The sequence below is a fragment of the Haliaeetus albicilla genome, chromosome 17, assembly GCF_947461875.1.
Source record: "Haliaeetus albicilla chromosome 17, bHalAlb1.1, whole genome shotgun sequence".
Taxonomy (NCBI): domain Eukaryota; kingdom Metazoa; phylum Chordata; class Aves; order Accipitriformes; family Accipitridae; genus Haliaeetus; species Haliaeetus albicilla.
In genome coordinates, this window is record NC_091499.1 from 4,956,469 (window position 1) to 4,983,084 (window position 26,616).

Here is a 26,616-nt window from a genome sequence, read left to right on the forward strand (position 1 = left end):
TCTTACCGGCAGTCTATCTCATTACATTTGCAGCAAAGACTATTCAATTACATTGGTTAATCTACTCTTTCTCTGGTAGAGCTACAAAATTGAAAAATAACAATAAGAGTGAGGCAGGTCCGGTCAAGCCATGAGTCAAGTCAAGTGGAAGGTTTCAGTGAGGAGCATGGTTGGGCAGAGGCATGGCCACAGCATAGCTCAAGCAAAGCAAAGCCCAAGGATCAGAGGTTGAGCCTAACCTTAACACCAGCTCCTCTGCAGAGCAGGGGAGGCCCCAGTGAGGCACCTCACAGTTCTTTCTGCCACAGCTCTTTCCACCACAGTCTGACCCCAGGTTACAGAGCTGCCCTTGAGCACAGGCAGCCAAACGCCTCGTGGGACGTTGCAGAGCCTGCTGGTGCACTCAGGGCCAAAAAAATTAAGAATCATCAGGACAGTTGCTCCACTGGGGTCTACAAGAGTGATCACTGGCCCTTGAGGAAATCCTGCTCAAGGTAAGCTCAGAACTTTTGAATAAAGCTTTTAGCTCACGTTACAGGAAGGTGAAATTAGATTTGCAGATCCATAAACGCATCAGGATTCTGGAGGCGGCAAAAGTGTCTTTTGAAACATTCATCATTCCTACTTATCTCCAAGTCAGTGACATCCAGTCAGTTCTGGCTGAGAAAGCGAGTGGGAGAGGAGGGGAGCGCCCACCGCCAGTCTACACACAGCCCATCTCACAATGGCATGAAAGCTCCTCTTTTCATCCCCCAGCCATTGCTTCAACAGTATCCTTGGGTAAAAACCCCTCCAATCCAACAGTCTCTTTTCTGTGCCTTTTCTCTCAGCATCCCTCCGTGCAGCTCTCTGTAACATTTCATTAACTCCCATCTGCCTCCTGATGCTGGAATTTTACCATCAGAGCCTGCCCAGAAGCAGGACGTCAGGCATCTAGGAAAACTTTGACTTAATAGGTAAGACAATTTAGGGTTAGGCAGCCACTGAACTGGAGTTATCTGGGTCACAGATTTCACATTTGCTATGCTATTTTTTTTTTTTATTTTATACTTTTATTTCATACCAAAGGGTTCAGTCACCAAAGTCCTACCCTCACCTTTGCTCTTAGACTGCTCACACCAAAAGACTGAGATTTATATAATCTCCCAAATTATTTCTGACAAAAAGTGGATGATGCTTGCTGGGATTTATTCAGGTGTCCATGGAAGAAGAGTCTCTGGCATAGCTTTCATCCTACTTCTAATTTCAACAAACAGGTCCCAGAAGAGTCAGATTCTCTCCAGCAAAGATCCTTGAACTACAATGTGACTCTTACTATATAAATTTATCATCCTTCCGAGTCTATATGAAAAGATCTTTGTAAAGTCCTGGCAAAACTCTGCCTTGAATTTACCTGGTAGGACTCCTATTATCTCAGTAGCAGTGCAGCAAATGAGTCAGCAGAGAATGTGCCACTGGGTATATTACTTAATCATTGACATCTGCTGCATTTGGGGACACATCTGAAACAGGCATCGGTGTTCCCAGCCGTGCCCCGGGGAGGCACTTACTTACCCTATGCGGGTGTGACTCAGCAACATTTTCTTAATTATCTGATGGTTGCAGGAGATTTCAAGATTGAAATTTTGTCAGCAGCATTTTATCCAAAGTGGTGAAAAGCTTCTAAAAAGCACTATTGGGACATATTCTTCCTAGCTTTATGGCACTGGGCCTTCATTACCATAAACAAACTCTGATACCTGAGTGTAGTCTTTTGGGGAATTTCATATAAAGCCACAGGAAGGCTCACTGCGATCGCTCACGCGCGTGCCCTTCCTTAAAAGCACCGGTACCCCCCCACGCAGGCTGGACCACCCACCCTGAGGTGGGCTCTCTGTCTCCCGAGGGACGGTGGTCTTCTTCCCTCGCTGCCAGCGAGGCTGCGCTGCCTCGGCACGGGGCTCACGGCTGTCTTAATCGTCTCACTGCGTGAACGCAGCTTGGCACCGGGTGTCTGCACAGCTTAAGGGTGGGATAACAGCGAAAGTCTTGAAAAGGTGGGCACCAGTTGAGCAAAGAGTCCCCACAACAGCTACCAATGCACTGATGGGCCATTACCCATCCTTGAAAAAGTGCAAGGAAGAGACCTGGGAAAAGAGTGTTTCTGCTTTCGGCGAGGCAGCAGCGGCTGAAAGGGACTGCATTTGGGGGTGGGGAAGAGAAAGCAGATGCCCACTTCAGCCTAGCAGGGATGGCTTTGAGCGTGCAATGGAGCTGACTGAGGATGAGTAAGAAGCAACCACCAGCGTGGAGGGTGTTGTTGATGCATGTCAACACAGCAAAGGTTTGTTTTACAGTTTAAAATGTAAAAAAGGTGCCATTATCACTGTGTCCTTACCGTAAAAGAAAAAAAAAAAAAAAAGGAGAAAAAAATAAAAAGAACTCTTATTTTCAAGTGAAGAGTTAAAATGTGGGGTTTCATGATAACCTTTTCAAAACTGACTGAAGAACTAGACTGCTCCTGAGCTTCTCTAGATGCAGAGAAACCCTTCATAGACTTCCTGAGAAGACTCATTAATTATCAGCATTAGGTGCCTTGTAGTTTTGGAAAATTCTACTACATTTCTGCATTTTTAGTTAACCAAGTACTACAGATTTGCCTCCAAGCGACTGTGGGTCCCATGTAGGGCTGAAGGTCCCAAGTCCTAGTTCTCAGAAGTAATTCAAGGCCCTAATTTCAGCTGCCAGTTTGGAAGCAGAAAATTAGAAGCTTCCTTGTTTAAGCTTTCAAAGGAAATTGGAGAAGTGAAAATGTGAGGTTTCTTTTTTTTTCTACTTCTATTCTGAAATTTGAAACAGCTGCCACAAAATGTTTATAACCATACATAGTGCTCAATAAATGTCTAAACCTGGAAGGAACTATGCATGAATTATGTCTGATTTATACATTAAATAAAAATAGAAAGAGCCAGTTGAATTTTAAATGTTCTTCCTACATTCAGTAAGCCTTGAAATTACGATGTCTATAGAATATTGCCTGCAAAAACGTCTAAAGAACTGCATATACTATATCAAAAGAGTTTATCAGATAAGGCGAATACTTGGGCCTAATTAAACCTTCTTAAATTGACTTTTCATAGGGAGAATTATTGGAAAATAATTTTATTTTTAAGATCACCCCATAACATGCAGAGGAAGATTAACCACAAAGCAAGGTCTGAGCTGCCAGTAATTGCTGCAAGTAATTGCACTCAGGCAGGTCAATAAACCCACCGGGCGCGTAACTTTGCCTGCAGGAATCAGACCCCCGTGGGGAGGCAGAACAACCCCCTGCCCAGCCCCGGACCCTGGCCATGAGTGGCAGATCCCAGACCAGCTCTGAGACGGCCAAATCTTCAGCTCATCTCCTTGCAGGGAAACGAAGCGTGTTTGATTACAGCATCTTCGGAGAGGTGGGAGCAAGGCCATGTTACGACCCTGACCCAAGACTCTGCTTGACTGGGTCTCTGTGCCAGCCAGGAGCGACAGCCTTCCAAGGTGGGGACAAAACTGGGGTCTCCAGTGTTTCCGAACACCCACTCTTCCTGCCCCCGCCGACGTGAGCCAGGCTTTAAAGAACAGGCTCTATTGGAGCTGAAGTGCAACTTTCATATATGGTACAAACCAGTCAATAAAGTCATAATAGAGTTTTGACTACAATGTAATCCACCTCAGAGGATATGGAAGCTAATGTTTAAAAAGTGGTGTCATTATGTACCTTTACTCAGTCGCAAAATACTTTTGTAGATACTTTTGCTGCTGCTTTGGAGGATTATGTTTAAACTGCAGATACTCTCCAGTCACACTTACTGATTTAACTTGGGAGTGATAGTCATAGAATGGTTTGGGTTGGAAAGGACCTGAAAGATCATCTGGTTCCAGCCCCCCTGCCATGGGCAGGGACACCTTCCACTAGACCAGGTTGCTCCAAGCCCCATCCAACCTGGCCTTGAACACCTCCAGGGATGGGGCATCCACAGCCTCTCTGGGTGACCTGTGCCAGTGCCTCACCACCCTCACAGTAGAGAATTTCTTCCTAATATCTAATCTAAATTTACACTCTTTCAGTTTAAAACCATTACCCCTTGTCCTATCACTACACTCCCTGTTAAAGAGTCCCTCCCCATCTTTCTTATAAGCCCTCTTTAAGTATTGAAGGAACACAATAAGGTCTCCCTGGAGCCTTCTCTTCTCCAGGCTGAAGAACCCTGACTCTCTCAGCCTGTCTTCACAGGAGAGGTGCTCCAGCCCCCGATCATCTTCGTGGCCCTCCTCTGGACTTGCTCCAACAGGTCCATGCCCTTCTTGTGTTGGGGGCCCCAGAGCTGAAGGCAATATTCCAGGTGGGGTCTCACCAGAGCGGAGCAGAGGGGCAGAATCCCCTCCCTCAACCTGCTGGCCACGCTGCTTTGGATGCCCCCCAGGATACGGTTGGCTTTCTGGGCTGCAAACGCACATTGCCGGGTCATGCCCAGGTTTTCATCAACCAACACCCCCAAGTCCTTCTCCGCAGGGCTGCTCTCAGCCCATTCTCTGCCCAGCCTGTATTTGTGCTTGGGATTGCCCCAATCCCATACTACTTGGCCCGTATTAAGCCCAGGGAGTGAAGGTATTTAATATTTTGCCTTCCGGTTTATTACTCAGCCCACACAAACAAAGCAAAATAAATCCATCAAAATGTAATTTTAGGAAGAGTATTCCCAGGTTTTGTTAGCTAAATCACATTTTTGCAATTAACGTGATCGTTATAAACATTTTAGGCCTTGCTCAAGATCATCCGCGTATATCAAAATAAAATATTTTCATCCCAATTTTATGGCACAGCTCTGTTAGAAAAATACTTCAGCAAAACAACAAAATCAAAACAAAACCTTGCGGTTTAACTCCCTAAACAACAGAGGTAGTTTAGATTAATGTCAGCAGTCTCCATCGCCACTCTATGCATAATAAAAGCGCTTCCCAACTCTCCTTGCACAAACACAAGCGTTGTCATCTCGATCCTTCCTTGCCGTGTGCTATTCCCACCAGAGCAGAAGTGTGCTCTCTGTGCCCCCCATGACCTTGACAGCTGAACATTTCCTAGATTTTACCCCCCAAAATAAAGCAAAGTAGGCGAATGCGCGCCCCGAGAGATACGCACGTATTTCCATCCACCATGGTATTTTCGTGGAGGTGGGACGGAGGGGTTGGCCCCCAGCGGCCAGATGTCGTGTCACTGTGTGCCCAAGCGGGTGCCTGCCCCTTTGGCTGGGGGAGGCAGCAGGCGAGGCGCGGGGTGCTGAGCCCATCACCCCCGTGTTCCACCTCCTCCAGAAGCTGGTTTGTCTTAATTTAACTAGGGCCAGCTAGACTTGGGATATCGGTCTACGCGCTTACCTTTGTAATGAGCCCCAAGAAAACTTCTCAGACGTGGCTCTGGCACCCACGAGCGTCGGTGCTCTACCCAGGAATAATCTTTTTACTGCAGACGTGCTCAAAGCCTGGAGTTGCTGGTATGAGAGCCGGCAACATAATGAAATGTCTCCATACAGGCCATGGCCCTTCTAGTTGTGAAATTTATGCTCCAAGGGTAGGAGAGGGCAACTGCCTTGCAGCCGGTCTTTGCCAACAAGCAGATGAACCATCGCAGTTGCCTCAGGGAGCTGTAACTGAAGTTTCTGGGGAAACAACATGCTGACACATCGTGTTATTGCCTACCAGTTCGAGCCCATCCCTGGATGACCTGACAACGTGGAGGTAAGTTAATATAGCCACATTAATGCCAAGCTTCATTCGAGACACTGACCACGTACGAGGCCCTCCTTCCACGTAAGGAGCACCTGCTCCTCCTCGCTTTGAGAAGAAACGTGTGAGAATAGGAAATCCTCTCCAAACCTGCTGAGCCCTTTAGAGAGCTACATAAATCTGCAGTCCCACCGTGTGAGTAACAGTCTACTACAAAATGAGGGGGCAAAGTAGCTGAAGCCATCCAATTCTACAGCTTCAGCGCAGGACAAATACAACCAGCAGGTTAAATGTTTCCCTGCTAAGTTTAAGCAGCAGTAGCCAGTTGCTGGCACTGCTCCAGGGGGTTTCTGCCTCCACCATCATAACGGATATTCTACCCTTTAATGTTAACAGTGTTTTCATAGTATATATTTTTCTTAAATTAAAAAAAACCAACCACCCGAGCTTTTTGTAAAGCTCACTCTGGGCCTTCCCTTGTTCCTCTGCTATCCATGGTGGTTTTGCCACTGACAACAAAAAAGGAAGACCAGAGCCTTTAATGCCCTACTTTTAAGTGTTAATACATTTACAGAAGACTATACAAACAAGCGCCGAACAGCAATTACACATTATTAGAGCTACACAATATTTGTACATGTTGCTAAAACAATGCTGCTAAATGAAGAAGCTTTATTAGTTTAGAGTTTTTGGCTGCTGTTATTAAAAATATATTTACCTGAAAGGAAATCCAAGTATTTCATTTTACAAACGATTTAAAATATAGCAGTAAGCAACATAAACTATTGCTTTTTATGTTTATACAATTTTTTTGGCATAACACTGCCATACAGTTACAGAATTATAAAATATATCTTTATAGTGCATTACAAATCCAGAAACTGGTTACCACTCCTACCACATACATATGGTATTGGTACTACCAAACATGCACGGCATTCTGTAATTAAACACTGCAAAGGAATACAGAGAAGAGAGCAGGACCATTCATAAAAACTGACATGTAGCTGTTTCATTTTGCAAGTAAAAATTGTTGGGTTTTGGTTTGGTTTTTTTTACTGCACTTTTTTCTTAGAATACATTTTAACAATGAAGTCTACGATATTTCCAAATTTTATCAGTGCAAAACTATACCTAATCATCTGTTGCTCAACTCAAACTGCATAAAAGGCAAACAACTATGGAATAGGTTAAAACACAGAAAAAAGAGCAACTAAGGATTAGCAAACATGCTTCAGCAGATCCTCAAAATATAAACGCCATAACCTTTTTTACTGCAAAACAATAATTTTCACATAGTTAGCCACAGTAGTAAATACATTCAATATATTTCACAATAAATTTTTGTTGATGAATACGCCACTAGACTTGTAAGCGTGGTAGAATTAAAAAGTGCTGAGTTTCTAAGAAGTAAGAGACTTCTTTCAGAACAATTTGCCAATTCTCACGTTTGTTATTTTACAGCAAACAGCTTAATGCTTTTGAAAATAAAGGTGAAGATAAATATAAAGCCAGAAGAGGTCTCTATTTAATTGGTCTCTATAGCTTTTGAACTATATTTTAGGAGTCCATTAGGTATGGCATGTATTAAATACACTCTTTAAAATAAACTCTTCCTTTCCCCGATGGTCTTAAGTAAGTATACTTAAGAACGTGGGCTGTAAAAGGAACACAGCTTTCAGGAAAATAAATAGTTCACAGGCAATACAGAGCACAGAGATATTAGAGACACACAATTTACATTCCCCTTGGAGAACTGCATCTAAGAACCTGTTAGTTGTCAACCTATGGTGTTGACCGTGACATGAATGGAGGGCGGGTTGCTCATGCTCAGGCCTTTTTGACCCATCCCTCATTTTCAGGCTCCGATGGCCATCAAAAACACCTTTTGAGCAGTTACTCCAATTGCAATTTGAACCAGGGACTCGTATCAAAATAAGTTACCAAAATGTGGAATGAGGAGTATGGTTCTCAGCAAATCCCAGATAGTATTTCTGCCTTCTACATGATCACAACGTTACACCCATTGATGCTGGTGTCTCCACATCCAGAGGTACCTCACTCAGATGTGGGCTAGGAATAGGTTTTGCCTTTGACTGATCTTGCTTTTACACTGATAGGAAAAAAAAAAAAAAATCTGTTTTGCAGTTGGAATTTAACTTTTAATACTTCATACAAAAGGATTTATGTATAAAAATTTATTCAGAAGGGACAAGCAAGATAATATTGTCATCAACATAGGACAAGTTTTCTTCCTAAGCAGACATCTTCTGCCTAAGGATAGAAACACAGGACATTTTCTGCCTAAGCAGGTATTTTATCACTAGAATCTCCTACAGCTTTTAAAAACTGACTTGAAGTGGATTACTGTGCATCTTACAGTACTTTTAGTAACTGTGTTTAAATGCACTAGCAATTCTTGAATAAACAGATCTGAGGCAAACAAGAGATTCCTTTTTCCACACAAAACAGAATTAAAACACGGAACTCACAGCCACAAGGGATTGTGGAGGCTGAAAGAAACCATGAGCTCAAAAATGGAAAAATTCCTGGAGAAAAATGGGGTCACCTTAGCTGTTCTTTATTTCACACCATCTGTTGGTGGCCACTGCTGGAGGCAGGATACAAGGCTAGAAACATCTTTGGCTCTGATCCACACTGGTAGCTCTTACGACAATGTACATCATTAGCGTGATATTGTCACACTTTTATTAATGGCAAAACTTACTTCATATACTTGCTTCTTATTCATAAATACAGCTTTTGTCAAGGAAATTCAACATGGTATGTTACCTGTAAAAGTATGGCGTAATAAGAATTACATTTTCACTTAAACATGTATATCTTACTATATTTTGTGATCAGTAGCATCACAACTGTCAGGAAAAGAAAGGTGCAAAAAAATAATTCAATTAAACAGATATACATAAATTTTATTTAAAAACAAACAAGACCCATTTTCCATTTGAATCTAGTAAATCTGCCTTGACTTACCTTATTAGCTCATCCATCAAAATTACACAAAGCTTCTAAAGTCTGTAAACTTTCTGGTTATAATACAGGTATATGCAACTGCAGATTATTAGAATTATCCTGGAATAATTCAAGGAAGCTTACACTAGGTTACATGAAATATTAACTATGATTATACAAATACCTAATACATCAGACTGCTGCAATCGTAGAGCAGGAAACTGGGGAGCTGACCAAGCCAGGGAACAGCTCTCAAAGGTTTATTGCAAATATTTTTAGCATCCTTCAGGTTCATGCCTTTAAATATGAGCAATACGGACACCAAGAGCTCAGTTCTGCTCCTAGATACATGCACACGCGTATCTGCTCTTCTTATCCGAACGGTCTGCAGTGCACACCTCATGTACCCAAGCTTTCAGTCTCTACACCAACACCGAACCAGGTACCAAGGCAGAGTTACGTCCTGGATAGTACGGCACAGATCTGTAACTAACGTGCTGCATTTTTGCATGATTTGTACGATCGCCTTCACTTCCATGCGTGTACTCAGTAACATTTTGTCAAGTTGCGCGTTCGTATCTCCTCACCGCAGGATACGTAAAATCAAATTCACAGGCATGTGCATATACACGTTACTCCTGCTTAGCAGTACGAGAGGCTACTCAGATATACTTATTAGGAAAGAACACCTGTATGGGAGATTCTGTTCAATTAATAAATTAATAGCTCAGATTCCAGTAAAACACTGGGCCAAAACACATTATCGTAGTAAGTACACAGAAATCCCTGAATACTTAAGCATAATAGAGAGACAAAACTAAGTTTTAACAGTGAGCAAATGTGCTGACTTTCTTTGCACATCCTCAGTTTCTGAAGTAACGGTTAAATAATTAAGTATAATTAAGTACTGGCACTTATGAGAATACAATCATTTCAACATATACTGTACTGTAAACCTGAAAGCCAATACTTAGAAACTTCAAGCACAGGGTGCTTCTGGTTGCTAAGGCCATGATCCTGTAATGAAATGCATACAGTGCACCCACTTGATCCTCACAAATCTCAATGGGATGCTACACTGTATGATTGCCCTGCAATGAATCCTTCTTTTAAGCACTTGCAAAATTAGAAGAAACAACTCCTCCATGGAAAAGAATGATAAACATCACATTTTACGTAGAGCAGAATTTGTTAGTCAAAGTTGAAGTGTCCCATGGGAGTAATTCTGTTGATAAAGCTGTAAAACAAAGATTACAGAGTGCAAGAGCCCACCTGACACAAAAAACCTCACTTACCATAGTTCTTTGTAGGCAACTGGTATGCCACTACTCTTCTCACTTCTATGAAAATTGATAGAAATATACTGAGTTGAGGATTTAAAAAAAAAAAAAAAATATTGCAAACTTAATATAAGGATATGAGTCCCAAAGTTCTTGACTGTATTTTCAGATACACTGGGCCCTTAATGCAGACAGCCCTGCCAGATTAAAAGTACATGAAGTACTTAATTAGGAGTAGAGAACCAGCAAGCATGTATAGGTGAAAGCTGTGTCACAGTAACAGAATACCGTACTGCAGAGAAATCTTCTGGATGCACATCCCAAGAGCTTTCTGGTCTAAAATTAGAGCAAGATTTTTTTTTTTTTTTTTTTTTTTTTTGTTCAGTAGACAAAAGATCTCCTGAGGTCATCGATGTTCAATCCAATTACAGTATAAATATAATAACACCCCCAGCATCGCTTATTTCACTTGAACACCATGAGTTTTTTAAAAGTGTTTAACCTTAATACTAAAGTCCATAAATTGAAGGCTCTGCATAACTACCTACCTTATAGTTATGTTCCTCATACACAGTGTATAAATTTTCCTTATGCCATTCAAGAAATAACTATGTAAAAACAATGCTATTAAGTTGGCATGGTTAGGCACTCAAGATTTAAAAAGTCATAGGCAGAACATAAAGTTGTCCTCCCTGTGCGTACGCGTGGGGTCAGAGTCCTTAACTACACGGACCAATTTTATCTCAGCCTTTTCCTGTCCCCTTCTGCTCTGAAGGTCAGAGGCAAACACGGACAAGGGGATCCTAGATCAAGTCCAGGGTATTGTGAAAGGCTTCTCAGCACCATTCCAGCTTTAAAGAGGCAGTGGCTGCAAGTGGAATTCTCTGGGGCATTTCTGCTCAGACAGACTTAATGCCTCCTCGAGCAATCTGGGTTACCCTTAAAAAAATCCACATACATACATTCCTTTCCTTACAAGTCAGCACAGGAGGAGGAGGGATATGTCTTCCTTCTTCCCTGCCTTTTTAGGATGGAAAGAGCCTGATCTTTGTCCATGGGTACCAAGATCTCCAACTGCCATTCTATTTGATCCCAAGAAACAGTGCTACCTGGGGAAAGCAACAGATGATGCACTGCCATGATGGGAATTAGCAAAACGGAAAAATACAAGACATTTTGTCTATGCTCTGAAACCCCTGAAGACTTTGCCATTTTGAGTTATAAGACTTCAATAAAGTCCCGTAGCACTCTCACACACACTAACTGTAGTTAGCCACTTGCCTTGTAACATTTCATCAAAAATACATTAAAGGCAGTAGATAATATATACAATTCTAAATAGAAAATAGATACAGAAGTTGTAGACTATTTTAGGGCTGTAGAAAGTGTGAGTTCTACCTGAATTATTTTTTAATTCATATTCAATTAACTTGCTGGGTACTATCTTGTTTGACTGAATGGCATGAAGTCAGAAGAGGCTACTCAGGGAAAGCAAACAGTCCTTCAGTGAAGAAAGTTGGGAAAGATCTTAACTGGGAAATTCCTACTTGCTGGTCTCCAGCTGGGCCAGCAGACTGGCCTGCCTCAGATTTCAGCTGATCATCAAAATAACATTAAACTGTGAAAGACCTCTGACAGAGAGCAAAGAGAGGAAAGAGACAGCTGGAAGGAAAGCATCAGGATGGCCTTTCTCTCCCAGACCAGCAAGAGGGTGTTCAGCATTGTGCAGACCTTACCCAAAACTGGCCAAGAAACCTCCAAGTTCAGGTAAGATCCAGCTGGACAGGCCTGGTGACATTGTCTCTGACGGCTTTGACGATGAAGCAGTGCCTTGTGGTGAAGACACTGCTTTTCAGCTGTCCAGAGGCCTTCTAGGTGCTGAACCCAGCTGGGGGAGTTGTTTTGTTATAGCTTATCATCAGAGAGCTTTCACACTGAGACCAAATCTGAGTGATCAGAGATATCCCTCCCCGCAAATTAGTAGTAGCAACAAACGAGTCAAGAGAAGAGGGAACCTAACAGGGACTAAAAGAAGTCTAAAGCACAACTTCCTTTGTACCCAAAAGCTGTGGATACAGTTTCATTGTAAGTTAAACTTTAATTCAATGTACAATGATACCCAGCTGCACAGGACATTTTGATACCCATTACGAAGTGTCTCCAACAAGGATGCTAATCTAAGGTAAAAGATGCTGTGCAAATACTGCCTTTAAACATGAACATAGTTCCTAAAAAAATATCCACTAGGGAAAAAACTGTGCTCTTGAAAGAATTTCTAGTCATTTCATAAAAGGAAATCAACACTTAAAGCATATTAAAAGAAACTTAAAAATTCTGATGTTCCAAGGCCTTCTAGTAAGTTACACTTTTTTTTTTTCTTTTTTTTTTTTTTAAATACTGAATTAATTTAATGGCAAAAAAATAGATAAGCTTTTCTATGCAATCTGTCTGGAAAAGATAATGGATTTCTTAGCTTTGAAGATACACAATTGTTTTAAAGAGCCACACCTGGTTGACTGCTGATAAACAACCGAGTTGAAGAAAAATAAAATTCATTAACCAAACAGAAGCCTAATCTGATGTATTCACAACAAGCATAGTCTCATGAACATTTTATACTACACTAGATGGAAATTTCACCCAAAATGAAGGAGCAATGAATAATTTGCTTCATTCAATATGAAATATAATGATTTTTAACCTCAGACTCATGATTTGAGCTCATCCTTGTTTTTCGTGGTGGTCCCCCCTGAAAGTGTATCCTTATCAAGATTATCTTGTAGTTCTGCTGACATGTTATTTGAAGAATTCTCAGTGTCACATAAATCTTTCTCTATAGTGTCTGGGTGATTTCCACAGTCACTGTTCAGATTTTCATCATCTTTTTTGGAATGAGAAGCGTCCTCCTTTCTGTCTGAAGTATCATGAATTTCTTCCGATTTTGAAAGCTGACCGCTATCGGTATCGCTGTTCTTTTCACTGTTATTCTGCCTAACAGGATCACAGTTCATTTCTTGTTCATCCTGGTCATTTTCTTCCCTGTTTTTTGTGAGTTCTACCTTTCTTTCTTCAGTTGTTTTACCAGCAGAGCTTCCACTTGCTGATGTATTCTTAGGCTCTTTTGGTTTCTTATGCTTAGGAATATAACTATTGTGAATAGAAATCGGAGATGCTGGCTTTTTATTTGTTTTGCTTGCCTCCGACTTCTGTTTTCTTGGGGGTCCCCAGATAAAATGCTCTGAGGGCGTATAGTGTTGCTGGGCAAATCTCAGGAGTTTCCTCCTTTCTCTTCGGTCTCTAATAGTATACACAAAATATTCTAGAGCACTTTGCTTAATATTAGGAATGGTATCTTCCACAAGAGCTTCATGGAGGATAAATTTTACCAGGGGAGATTTGAAACTCTCATATCCAAGCTCGCCAAGGCTTTTCAGAATTCGAGTGATTCTCAAGTAGTTGTGTTGAGACCTTTGGAAAAAAGGGTGAAAAAATTCCATTGAATCAGAACCCTCCTCCCCCTGCCCCCATTACAGATACAGAACTGGAACTTCAATTCCTCACTCCTTTTTATCACTCCAGGTGTGTACTTCAGGCTTCCTGTACTTTAATTTCTCACAGCTGCTGAAGCCTGCTAGCACCTCCTTTGCTAGGATGTTGTGAGTGAAAATTAGTGTCTGTAAAATGTACTGAGGCAACAGGCTGACAAAAAATAAAATCAAAGCATGTACTGATTTTGATCCCTTCTGCTGTATGTACTCTTTCTGAGGAGAAAAGCCAGTCACTTCATAAAATATGGGGTTTGTAGTGTATTGCAGCAATACAGCTACAGAACAGGATCCATTGCACTTAAGTTATTTAAAAGCTGTGTCTCCAGTCTAGACTAGCTACCTGCACTTCTGATACAGTCAGTGCTGGGAGAAAAACAGGCATCTCTGGACAGTGAGTCCCACTGCCGTAAGAAGCGTCTAAGATAAATGGAACGAACTATGTTCTGGAAGTGTTTATGAAGAACTCTTTCCCTCATAAAGTACGCCTAAGTAAACAGTAGAACTTAAATGCCTAAATTTTAGATGGCTAAAATTAGGTAAAACCAGTCCCAATTCCTGACTTAAAACTGTGTAGCTACTCACTGGTGAGAATATAGCAATTACAGTGTAAAAATGTGCAGTGTGTCACACCTGGGCTTCCTGAAACCCTGTTTTATCTGTGGCCTGAGTCTGAGCCCACATCCCTATTGGCTCATATAATATTTAAGTAAAATTAATAACAAATTATTCCCATTATTCACCCAGAATTACTCATCAGCAATTCTACCTACAAGCTTTCATTTGGGTGGGGAAAACAAAATACTGCAAGAAAACAATCTTTGGTGGGGAAAACAAAGTACTGCAAGGAAACAATCTTCAGCTCTAAGGTCAGAGGTATTAGGAAAGCGATCACAGGATTTGAAAAGAGATTTTGATACAATTAATCCACATGGGACAAAATTCAGTGCAAACTTATGCTCCACACAACGCCAATGAAAAGCGACACGTGATTTGCCGAAATTTGGGCTAAAGTTTGACTTAATGCATGATTAACCTCTCCAGTTAAGCACTGCAATTAAAAATTATCAAATACATAATATTTCTTGTTTTGAGGAGGGAGGGAAATCTTGTTATTTAGCTTCCATACAGGTGTGGAGAATTTGGCTTTTCTCAAAACATGAATACAAAGGTAAACCACGCGTCCTTTCCAACTGAGAAGCAGCACTTTGGGATCAGGTGAAAACGCGTTCAGTAGCATGACTAATTTGGAACGGTGATCTTCTTCAGCACCATCTGAAGTTGTATTTTCAGGGAATTCAATAATGTCACTTAGACTGGTAATGGGCGAGAAGCACAATCAAAAAGAGGGGAACGAGGAACATACGCATGCAGACACAAGCCAGGCATCGGCTATTCCTTTTTCTCTTTTTCCTGGCAATCTTTGGAAAATATATCTTCCCTTTCTCCAGAAAACAAAAGGCTAAAGAGATTCTATGGCAATTCTAGAGAGTGGAGTGCATGTCATTACTTACTCATTCAAATGCTGAAATCTTTCTTGCCAGTTAGCAGCTCGTGCTACGTTTCCAGTTTTATCAATTAGTTTTATTCCAAAAAACTCCAACATCATTTTGTAAGCCAAAAGGAATCTTCTAATTGCTTCTTTTGTTTTCTTGAATTCCTAATAAACAAAGAATACATCCAAAATTCTAAGTGGCACTAAAGCGAGTACTTCTGCATTGTGTAAAACAACTCTACAGAACAAAAAGCAGTTATGTATCAAAATTAATGTGATGGTTTGTATTGAGCTCAATTTGTATTACCTCAATTTCATATGTAGTTAATTCTTTAGCATAGAAGTTCAGACCTTGTTCCCTCAGTGGGAAAAGCCTGTTAAAAGAAAAAGCACATTATGGCTCACAGTATATGAACACTTAATCAAATTAATGCTTTGAAACAGAAATATGTAGTAAGTGACCGACCACTGTATGTAAGTGTGGTTATGTTCCAGTTTTTCATAGTCTCCTTTCCATTTATTTAGGACTTCTTCAATATAAACCCCTGCATAAAAATAATTTGAAAACTATTAGGTAGCCATCAAAACCAGCATTCAGCTACATAAAGTACATGCCATGTTAACACAATGATAGAATACATACTTTAATTGTTTTTCACATACTATGTGAAATAAGGTCTATTACAGCCATAAATAAATTCATTTTAATTTAAAATTAATATAGTTACTAAAACTTAATTAAAAAATAAGAGATGTATCAAATTTCAATATAAATAAAACCAACTGACTTATACTGAGTTACTTACCAGCAGAGGGTATGTGACAATAGCCTCTCTAAAATATACTTCTCCAAAAGTTCTCATGTCCTAGATCCCTTTATCACACTGACTGGTAATTAACAAAGCACTTACATACAATATTGCATTGTGAATCACCTGTCATTGCCTTAACATGACAAAACTGTATATCTCTCTATCTCAACTGAGTAGAACAAAGCCTCAACTCTAAGAAATCTCCCATTCTAGGAATCTCACCAGCTGCAAATAACATTGCGATTAGGAAATCTTTCTCAGCTAGCTGTGGCTGAGTCTTGCTACCATTGCTATGAGTTTGACCTTGGGTTCTCAGGTCATGCTCAACAAATGAGAATTTCAGCTTTTAGTGGTCTCAAAACAGTTGTGGAGTTCAGTCTGTTCCTCTTGGAAAGACACAGTGATAGAAAAAGGGGGCAAAGTACATGCAAAAGGAAATTAATCATTCTTCGTGCTGAGACCATGCTCATGAAATTCAGTCACGGGCCAGGGCACTTTTCCAGGCACTGCACAAATACACAAAGTACATAAAAGGATGTTCCTTGTTCCAAAACCTGTACAGTCTCTTTCCATGAATGAATGTTCAGCGTTAGCCTGTTTCTACTCTGAAACCAACAACAGTTTTATCACTGCGGCGTGCCCTCTCCCAAAGTCAAATAGTATACGAGTGGCCTAAAGAGCCCAAAGTCCCACACAGATAGTCCCCTATTATACATTTGAGATGTCTCTCTCTCTCTCCCCCACCCCATGAAAATTTCCACTTGAGTCTCAGTGACAAAGAGGAACTCATTTGGTACTTTTCTTCAAGAAATGCTGAAAGCCGTGAGTCAAAGGGGCTGCTAAGAACATCGGGTTTCCAGTGCAGGCAAGGCTGGAAAAGGACCTTGGCAAGAGGACCTCCCGCCACCACCGCACTGTATCCAACCTACATTTCAAGTAGTGGAAAACTTGCTGCTCAATTCCAGGGCAGAGAGACAGACAGGCCAGCTCTGAGTCAGAACCACAAGCTAAATCTGCAGGTCATGGAATTAAACTTCAGATCTAGTACTGCACTAGAAATGTCTTTTTTTAATAACATTCCCCAGTAGTTCAGTCCCTAACATGGTAGCTTAGGCTCCCTCTGAACACACTCACAGAGCCACAGACTTAGGTCAAGGTGGTGGCTACTCTTTCCCATTCTCAGTAAAACCTTCTGCACAGCCAGAGTTCACAGCCATCGACACTTCAGCCTCCATGACCTATGAGCTACCTTTGACACTACCTACTGTGGCTTTCTCCTAAAATATTAAGAGAACTTTTATTCTTTACAGATTTTAGGTGACCATCTCTTCTCGTGGCTAATCCTCTTGAATTTCTCCTTCATTTTGCACTTTAAAGGATTCCACCCCGCCCCAACCTCTTCTGGCTTTCAGTTTCAGGTTCACGTGGTCCTCAGGTTCACATGGACCGCAGTGGCCTTCTCTTTCTTTCTGTATCTGTTCCCTGCATAGTGTCCCCTGAATTTGCTACCTCTGTACTGGTAATTGACAGGTCTAACTCTTCTTCCTGTCAAGCTAAAAACACAGCATCTGCCTGTAGGTATCTAGATAAAGCTCAAGATGATTAAAACAAAGGTCTTACCTTCCTTTCACATAACCTGACTTGTTTTCTCACTTGCTGAGGATATTATCACTATCTTGCCTATAAACAGCTCTCATCTTCAACTTTCCTATATGTACATCTTTACATCCTTCTGTATAACATTCCTGCCCACCCAGCTTCCTACCAGAACTTTGACATTTTGCACCTCAACATCCCTTTTCCTGACCTTGAAAAGCATCCTCTTGTCATGCTTACATCTACCCTGAATGCTGCTGGTATGATCATGTTTCTAGACAGCCGCTTTTTTATATTGCCTCTTTTTTTGCTTTGCATTCTTCCATTGTGAAGCCCTTTTTTGTAACATTAAACAAAAACTATACGCCTTCACTTCCAAAGCCTTTTGTGACCTGTCCCTTCCTACTGTATCAAAACCTATTTGTTGCTATGAGACTGATCCTGCCTCCGACAGGATCCTGCCTCAATGGCAGCCTCCACATCTCACTTCTGTACTCAGATGTGCACTTCAGTATTTCCTCCCAAGCTGCTCTCATGCCGAGAGGATCTTTCTACAAACACCTTCAAAGTAACTTCCTCCTCATTCTTCTAAAACTCTCAAAAGCTTATTTTCGGCCTGCAAATTTTTTTTTTTTTGCCAATGGCTAAGCTCTTTTGTGCCAAGACTCCTGTCTGTCATTCTAACCAAGAGTGTTTTATTGCCTCCTTCTGCTTCCCCATCTGTCTGCTACCCTCTTGTCTCACATACTTTGACTGCAAACTCTCTAGAGTAGGGTTTGTCATCTTTCAGCTAGTCCTGTGCTTGTGCAGAACCCTGCATATGAGGTTCCTGCTCCACTACCAAAACCACTAGGGACTTTTGAGAAATAATTTTATTATTGTTGTTATTCTTTTTCAACACCCTGATCCCTGCCACTCCTATTCAAGCAGCAAGAGTTTGTGCAGCATAGTGGAACAACTTTACCTTTGTTTAATAAAAGGTAACGCCACTACTGTAAAATAGTGGTACAAACAATGCCCTGTTCTACGTCATGCTGAAAATGTATGAGAAAAGCACCACCTCCCTAGAGCGAAAGCTAACTCTGGTTTAAGTATGTTATCAACACACTACTCCAAGACGGGAGGTTCAAGTGGTACAATATATAACTATACACCTTTAATTTGTCAGCATGGCAATTATCACTAGAGTTTCACCTTGTTACTATTATTAGTGAGCATTCTTTTGTTATCACTATTATTGCCACAGATTACTCACCATCAGGTTTAAATGGGATTTTATTTTTGTAAAAGCGGAGATTGCACAAGTCATTTTGATATCGAAGATCTTTAAAGTTCTGCTAAAAGAAAGGAAATAGGACATTATCAGCCTACAAAAACCTATCAAGAGTATCCAGAAAGTGATATTGTGCTCTTTGAATAATTTGAGGACAAAAAACATTTCATAGTTGTTTTAGGAACCACAGAGTTTCACTCATGCACTTAAAGACTCAGTTTAAGGATTTGCAAGTTTCTTCTGGCTGGTACCTTCTCCTACCAAGGCAGAGGTTAGAGCAGCAAGCATAGCAGCACCTTGACTTCAGTCTCAAGGAACTTGAGAGACAAATAATAAGAAGTCCAAACTCTATAATTTACCCTCTTCAATGGTCAAGGCACAAGCCTATTTCTGGGCTCCTACCACTGTTCCCAGGCTGACACATGCATGAACACCTGGGATGAAAAGACGTTGCACTAGTTTCACTCCTCTCCCGCTGGCATACATTGGGCCTCTGCATCAGCTTTTTGCTTCTCATTTCTCATATTTATTAGGCACCACAAAGGTTTAGGAATGTTTGGGTTGTGTGCTGTCTTCTACTAAAACCACAATTTTAAACCATAGAATATTCTCTTACTGGATACTGGTGTCGGTACTTGTATAAATCTCTTGCTGCGTAGAAGCTTCTCTTTGGCTTGGCTGTCAGCTCAGTTCCATCACCACCCTGAAACAGTCAGAAAGTAGGTAATAACCATACACAAACACACTAAATAGCGACTTTCTGTAATATTAAAAGAATTATTTTTCATGATGGATTTCAGCAATGTAAACAAACAAGAGTGCGCATTTGCCTACTGTTTGGTCAAACACTGCAAATCTCCCTGCTGAACACTTAACACCACACACTTTAAACCTAAATTAAAAAATAAAATAAAATAAAATACAAAAGCAAGACTATGAAATGTCCTTCCAAAGAGACGGAATTGCATTTAAATCAACAGGTTGATTGTAATTTCCAAATGCAAGACTTCAAAGTAAACCTAGCAAGTGCTGGCATGAGATAAGTAGCTGAACACGAAAATGCAGAGACACTACTCATTTTGAACAGGAAAACATACTATTTGCGAAGACTATTTGTCATGTGTACATTGACTTAATTGCTATCGTTGCATCCTGTAGAAGAAAACGAATAGTCATGGACAAGCCAAATTGCAGTTCTAACACCTTCTTGAACCATTTTCTATTATTTGTTTCTCAGAACTTAAATTTAAAGCCCAGTAAGAGGAACAACTAAACCCCAAAGCAAAAGCCTGCTTAGAGAACATACATATGTAGGAGAACTTGTACTGGCCCCCCGCTGTTCGGAAGCTGTGACCCAAAACAGCCCGAGCCCATCAAGGTCAATGGAAATAATCCCACTGACTTCAGCGAACAAGCTGCACACACTGAAGAAAAACAGAACATGAAGCCTTAGTGTACAGAGACTTCAACCTCCTACCAACAACTTTATTTTCTTTGTAATTTCTTTAAAACCATACTGCAGCAAAGGGTTTGTATTCTTTGGTCTCGTAAAATAAGTCTCTGCACTAAAACTAAAGGCCAGATGGGGGGGGGGGGGGGGGAGGGCAGAAGTAGTCCTATTCCTTGCAATACACATGTAATAGGTTAAAGTCAAGCCTAAAAAGGGAAGTTCCCTGTGACTGCACTGGATGTTTGCCTTTATTATTGCTCATCCCAATACTTATCAGTAGCACGTTAATGACCAGCGAGCATCTGTTTTCACTCTTCCTTTTGCAAGACCAGCTTTGACCTACGGGCAAAACAGGCTGGCTCGAGCAAGTGACGCCCCTTGACACTCTGTTATCGGGCATTAGTATCACCATCTATCAAGCAGAAAAGGGAAAAATGCTTACGCTTATTTAATTTTGCGCGGTTTCTGAACCAAATACAACAGTAATACATCTAAACGGGCTGAAAAACTACATCTAACAGGTCCGCCCTGCCTTCAGTTCCAACTCCAATAAAACTCGGGGCAAAGCAGCCCTTAATTTCCTTAGGGTCGGCACGCTCAAGGGTTCCTAAAAGAGAGAAACTTGCTCCGAAAGCTCCTCACCTCGGACCCACCAACGTACGCTCCAATATTCAGCTTTTTAACCCCTTCAGTTAAGAGGCCGAGTTCAAGACTGCCTTGAAGGTAAAGGAGAACCTTCCCTAGAAGCAGCAGCGGGACCGACAGCGACTTCAAGGCCTCATTTTCCTCCCAAGAGCCGGTTACCGTAACGACGGGGGGAAGAGGAGAAAAACCAGGCTCGCTTCCACCTCAGGCGCGGAGCCGGTTCCCTCAGCAGCCGCTCCGTGCAACGGCCGGGTCCGCGCGCCGCCTCGCCTCAGCCGCCGCCTCACCTCAGGCGCCGCCCGGGCCCGGGCTGCCGGCCCCGGCCCTCGAGTGCCGCAGAGCGGGGAGGGCGGGAAGGGAAGCGGGGCTACCCCGGCCCGGGGGCTCGGCTCGGCCCGCCTCGGCCCGCTCTCCGCGGGCAGCGGCAGGAGCTGCCGGCCCGGCGCCCTCAGCGGCGCGGAGTACCGACCGACCGGCCGGCCGCCCCCCCCGCCCTGCCGTACCCTGCCGGCGGTACCTGCTCGGGGCTGGCGGCGTCCGCCTCTGCCCGCTCCCCTTCCTCCGGCGGCGGCGAAGGGGGCGGCGGGGGCTCCTGGGGCCGGCGGTCGGCGGCGGGCAGCTCGGCCGGTTCTTCTTCCCCGCCTCCCGCGGCGGCGGCGGCGGCGGCGGCGCACACCCCCTCCTGCTGCTGCCGCCGCGCCGGCGGTTCCCCGCTTTTCTCCTCCACCGCCTCGGGCTCCGAGTCGGTCTCCCAGGTGGAGTCGCAGTCCTCCACCGTGGTGGGCTCCTTGAAGCTGACCCCGCTCAGGAGGCTGCCCATCGGGCAGGGCAAGGCGGGGGGGGGGGCACGGCCGGGCCCGCCGCGCCGCCCCGGAGGCCGAGGGCTTGGGGAGCGGCCGCCGGCTGCCTACGGCTGCGGCATGGCGGGGCGGAGCGGAGCGGCGGCCGGGGCTGCTCCCCCCCCCCAGCCCACGGACAGGCGCAGGGCGGAGCTGGAGGCGCCGGGATTTCCACGGGAGACACGCACGGCCTGCCCGCCCGCTCCGCGGGTTGGCGGCGCGGAGGGTTTGCGGGGGGGTCTGCCCCGGCCGAGGGGAAACGGGTGTTCGGCGGGGAGATGGCGGACATCTCCTCGGGGGGGGTCCTCCTCTTGGAGGAGAGCCCCGTGTGCCCTAAAGGGTTACGGGGAAAGCCCTAAAAGGGGGGGGGGAGGAAGCCCTAAAAGGGGGGGAAGAAGGCCCTAAAAGGGGGGGAAAGCCCTAAAAGGGGGAGAAAAAAGCCCTAAAAGGGGGGGAAGCCCTAAAAGGGGGGGAAAAGCCCTAAAAGGGGGAGAAAAAAGCCCTAAAGGGGGGGGGGAATCCCTAAAAAGGGGGAAAAAATCCCTAAAAGGGGGGAAAAAAGCCCTAAAAGGGGGGGAAGCCCTAAAAGGGGGGAAAAAAAGCCCTAAAGGGTCGCGGTGCAGATGTCGCTCGCGAAGAGCGGGGACTGCCCCAGAGCAGCGTGAAGGAGATGCTTGTTCGGTGACAGAAGCAGGTGCGTTACCTGTTGTCCGCTAGACGTGGGAAGAGTTGCGGTGAGGTGGAACTCAGGGAATATACAGGTGGCGGAGGAGACAGGAGCAGAGGGGGGAATAGGGTGGTAACCAGACGGTTTCAGCTCTTCCCAAAACCCCGGAGAGTTTGGGGATAAATCTGACGTGACATTCAAGGACAGATTTGGCAGGGGCAGCAGCAGGGTATTTTGTATTTGGCTAGAGCAGGCCTTTTGGACAGAAACACTGCCTGGAGCGAAGACCTGATGAGCTGAAGGCTTAGCACGTTGTTCCAGTGGCTGCGCTCGCCCTCGTGATTAAAAACGTGTTCCTCATTTCTAACCAGAGTTGTCAGGCTTCAGTTCACACTCGTGGATTCCTGCCTTTTTTCCCCAAAGACAGTTCTGTGGTGTCTGGTATAGTGACTGCTCCTAAAGATAGGCACTATCATTGAGTCATCTCAGTCCTCTTCTTGGTAAACCAAACAAGTCGAGCCTCTTCAGCCTCTCACCGTAAATTATCTTCCCCGTTCCCTCACAGGTTTTTGTGCCTTTTTTTTCTGCTGCTGCTGCTGCTTCAACGTTCTAGGGTCCTCTTCAAGCATAGGTACCAACATTTTAACTGGATGTCAGGATCATCAGTGTAGAGGTGATATAATCTGTATATATTCTTGTTTCCCAGTCCACTCTCTATAAACCGAAAGATGATTGTAACTCAGGTTGCCGCAGCATCACGCTTAGATGCATTGGTATCACTCCCACGCGTGACCCTCCTTCAGGTTCATTTGCAGCGTGCAAGCTGCACGCACCAGCACCAAGGACCAAGGGAAGTTACCGGGAATACCCTGGCTGTTGGGCCCAAATTTGTAACTCTATTTGCAGTTAGATCTCGCCTCGATGCAGCCACAGCTGCGTGGCTGAGCTGCGAGCCTGTCCTACGGCTCGGTCTGCCTCAGGTGCCCGTGCCTCTGCCTCCCCCCACCATCACCTGCCTTGGCCAAGACGCTTCTCCTCCTCCTCTGCTCTTCATGGAGATCAATGAAGCCCGTTCAGCCTTTCCAACACCCTTTACTCACCATCATGCCAGCCGCTGCCCTACTTAGGACCCAGCTACTCCCACTCAGTCCAAGATCAAACCTGGTGGTCCCAGCCAAGACCCCCACCCCAACATTCAGCCCAACACCCCCCGCCTCTATTTTAGCCCCTGTACTGGAGCGGGGGTCCCTGTTCCACAATAATGGTTGGGACAACAGGATGATCATACACAAATTGGTCAATCTTGCCCACTCTTCCAGCATTGGAAACGGTCGTTTACCTTACCAAAGGATTTAAGAAACGGGACATTTATTTACCAGTCTTTACCCTGACATTTCTTCCCAGCTTATGAAAAATCAAAGCTTTAGAAACCTCCAGTGCAAAAGGTTGCATCTGAGTCTTCATTTTAACAGCCATCAATGGACCTGTTCCTATACCATTTACATACACTTTTGACCTCTGATACATAGTGAAACGATGTTACGTAGTTTAAATATGTGTCCTCTAGTATATCTTTTAGAATACAAAATATTATAATTTCATTTGATGCTGGTTAGTTCTTTTTTAATGAGAAAGAGAGTATGATTGTTCCCTATTTGCCTCTATGCTATTCACAGTTTTATAGACCTCTGTCACTTCAATACCTATTGTTTTTCTTCCAAGATGCAAGGGCCTATCCTAATCAGCCTTACCTAGCATGAAAGCCATTGCATTCCTCTCATCATCCTTGTGACCTTTTCCTGTAGGTTTTCGAGCTCTGCTGGAACTTTTTTGAAATGTGATATCTAGGAATGCACGTAGTATACAGGAGGGTTCAGCCTCATTCTTGCCAGTGGACAGTGTTTTAATATGGAATAAAAAATCCCCATCAAGAAGGCACAAGAAAGGTTATAAGAGGGCAAGCAGTAAGGCTGGATGCTAGACCTGCAGTTGGGGGAACACAGTCCTTGATAAAACTCACGCTTATGTCTCACATTTTTGGAGAGTTCCTTCTTTTTTGGCCTTATCTGGATGAAAACCAGATTTGTTTCCTGCTTCCACAATACCTCCTCCCACGCTGTTGGCACAGATTGAAGGAACTGACTGAAGAAATTCTGATGTCTGGAACCCATTTGACTTGACTGCCTGCTGACTACCTTCTTCCATTGACCAACATCAACTGGTCCCAGTATAGACCAGCCGTGCTTCTCCTCCCCTGCTGCAGCTTTTGTCAATGCTCCTCCACATCGACTGCGTTTATACTAGAGACAGCAGAGCCTCAAAAGCATGCCCTGTGCATGCATCAAAAATCAGGTGAAGATTTTGATGTTACTTAGTTCGCATGGCAATTAATCCCACAAACTAAAGATCTTCCTGCAAGAAATCTCTGTCTCTTGTGCAAATAACTGCACCTTATTATAGAAAGCTCAGCTCTACCTGAAGGGCAAAGCTGTCAGCCAAATGTCATCACAGAGCTTTAGGAGGATTTTTAAAGGATCTGGATCTCAGACCACTGACAAAAACTGGGAGTCAAATTAATTGACTTGGTATTGCTGTGGGAAGCCAGTGCCAAGAGCAGAAGTCCGCTCTGACTGACTTACAGCAGTCCCTGCTGCTGAGGTGATGTGATGGAGTTCCCTGAAGTACTGGGTTGTATTTTTTGGACTAGGTATAGCACAATGTTCGCACGAAGTGACAGAAATGAGGCTGGCGGGAGCCTAATTCACTGGTGGTGGATTGCCAGGGTGGTGCGGGTTTTCCTAGCCAACCAGAACTGTTGTAAGGCGTTATTCGCTGCTATAAAGGAGTTCATTACCAGCAGGTAGGCTAGAAGAACTCTCAGATTAGAAACTAAATTGACTGATTGTTGGTACGGCACTTTAAAAAAGGGCAGCGGCACCAACAATGCAAGCCTTCAAAATGTTTCAAGTACCCAGACAAATAATACCAGTTTTAGCTGGAGTCAGCTCTCACACAATTAGTTTTCATCCTTTAGCTTGCCATTGGGCAGTGGCTGGTTTCTAAGTGAGTTTGCTCAGGAAAGGAAGATTAAACAGTTCTTGCGTAGATCAACATCCAGCAAGAACCACTAGTTAGACAGCGATGGGGCATCTGCTTTGTGCCTACTGAGAACTGGTTGCACCGTTGGGCAGCTGAACACGGAGCAGAGTTCCTCCCCTGAAAGAGTCATCTGCTATTTTTGTCATCAGTTACTCACAACCGTCTCTTAGCTGCCCAAAAGGACGTGGGTTGGACCTTTTGAGATCAGAATACTCTAAGCTTTGGATGTGGTGGGGCAGATCGGTGTGGATTTTTCCTGTGAACAATGTCTTCTTTCACTGTTGCAGCATATTGCTGGTTATGGTTGTGAACTGGAGGCAGTCAGGATTCATGAAGAGGCTCTGGCACCTTACATAGCTTGTTAGGGTGGTATCTGAGAGCTTGAACAGATCCCCACAAGACATACCTTAATGAAAAACATCTCACAGTTGCAACTGGTAGTCATTTTTGAGAAGGTGGTAAATTTTTGGCACTTGAGTTCACCGAAGTATTCCAGTACAACAGAAGATGACTAAGTGCTAAAACCAGCAGGACCTGTTTCTATGAAATAGTCTGACTTACCCATAACGCAGGCAAGAGGCGTTCTTACCCTACCCATTTTTGAAGAACAATAGAAGACGTAGGGAACTGCAAACCTCCATACATCAGATACAGACTTTCATAAAGCTTATAAAAAGAAATAAGCATTTGATGTCTGGTTATGTACATGTATATACATTTTTAAACAGCATGGATTAGTCGAAAAATTTTTTTTTTTCTTTCATGAGGACATGGTTTTATAAGGACATCAAAATAGAAACCACATCACTTTCTGGAAGCTAACGCTGCATGTATATCAGTGTGATAATTGTAAATTTTTATTAAAAATTAAATACGAGGTAATTGTAATACTTCATCATTATCTTGGGAGGATGTTTTGAATAGAATACCAGAGAGGTCCATTAACAACTGTGGAGAGTCTTACCAACCTAATATTAAGGTGATATAAAGCTGGGAGGGATTATGCATCCTTAGAGGATATGAGTAGACTACAAAACCACTTTGATAAATGGCAGAAGATGGCAAAATAAATAACATTGGTAAAATGAAATTTAGTCGAGGTAATATAAAATGATTCATATCAGATACTTAGACATACAAAGGTAGATTTTAGAAATGCAGAAAGGCGGCAATACAACAGAAATATCTGGGAGTTACAGT

General features: G+C 43.3%; 1 protein-coding gene and 1 long non-coding RNA gene across 8 annotated transcripts in view; both read right to left on the minus strand.

The window, feature by feature from the left end:
- Positions 1–6,263: 6,263 nt before the first annotated feature.
- On the minus strand, positions 6,264–21,780 carry OGFRL1 (opioid growth factor receptor like 1). Of its 7 annotated transcripts, XR_011328364.1 has the most exons (9): positions 21,329–21,779; positions 19,333–19,419; positions 18,699–18,780; positions 15,502–15,580; positions 15,343–15,409; positions 15,055–15,200; positions 10,011–13,463; positions 8,471–8,535; positions 6,264–7,855 (listed from the first exon to the last, which is right to left on the minus strand). XR_011328364.1 is itself a non-coding variant. In XM_069804610.1 (8 exons), the coding sequence occupies exons 1-7, from the start codon at positions 21,629–21,631 to the stop codon at positions 12,704–12,706; spliced, it is 1,524 nt and encodes a 507-aa protein (XP_069660711.1). In that variant the 5' UTR covers positions 21,632–21,780; the 3' UTR covers positions 6,264–8,535; positions 12,697–12,703. The 7 variants fall into 7 exon arrangements, 3 of the variants coding, with proteins under 3 accessions (XP_069660711.1, XP_069660712.1, XP_069660710.1); XR_011328362.1 differs by having other exon boundaries at positions 6,264–8,535; XR_011328363.1 differs by having other exon boundaries at positions 8,471–13,463.
- A 1,888-nt stretch (positions 21,781–23,668) lies between these two features.
- The window catches only part of LOC138689530 (uncharacterized), a 69,663-nt gene continuing 66,715 nt past the window's right edge, over positions 23,669–26,616 (minus strand). Inside the window, exon 4 of the long non-coding RNA XR_011328366.1 lies at positions 23,669–25,822. This is a non-coding gene — a long non-coding RNA (uncharacterized lncRNA). The remainder of the gene's footprint in view (positions 25,823–26,616) is intronic.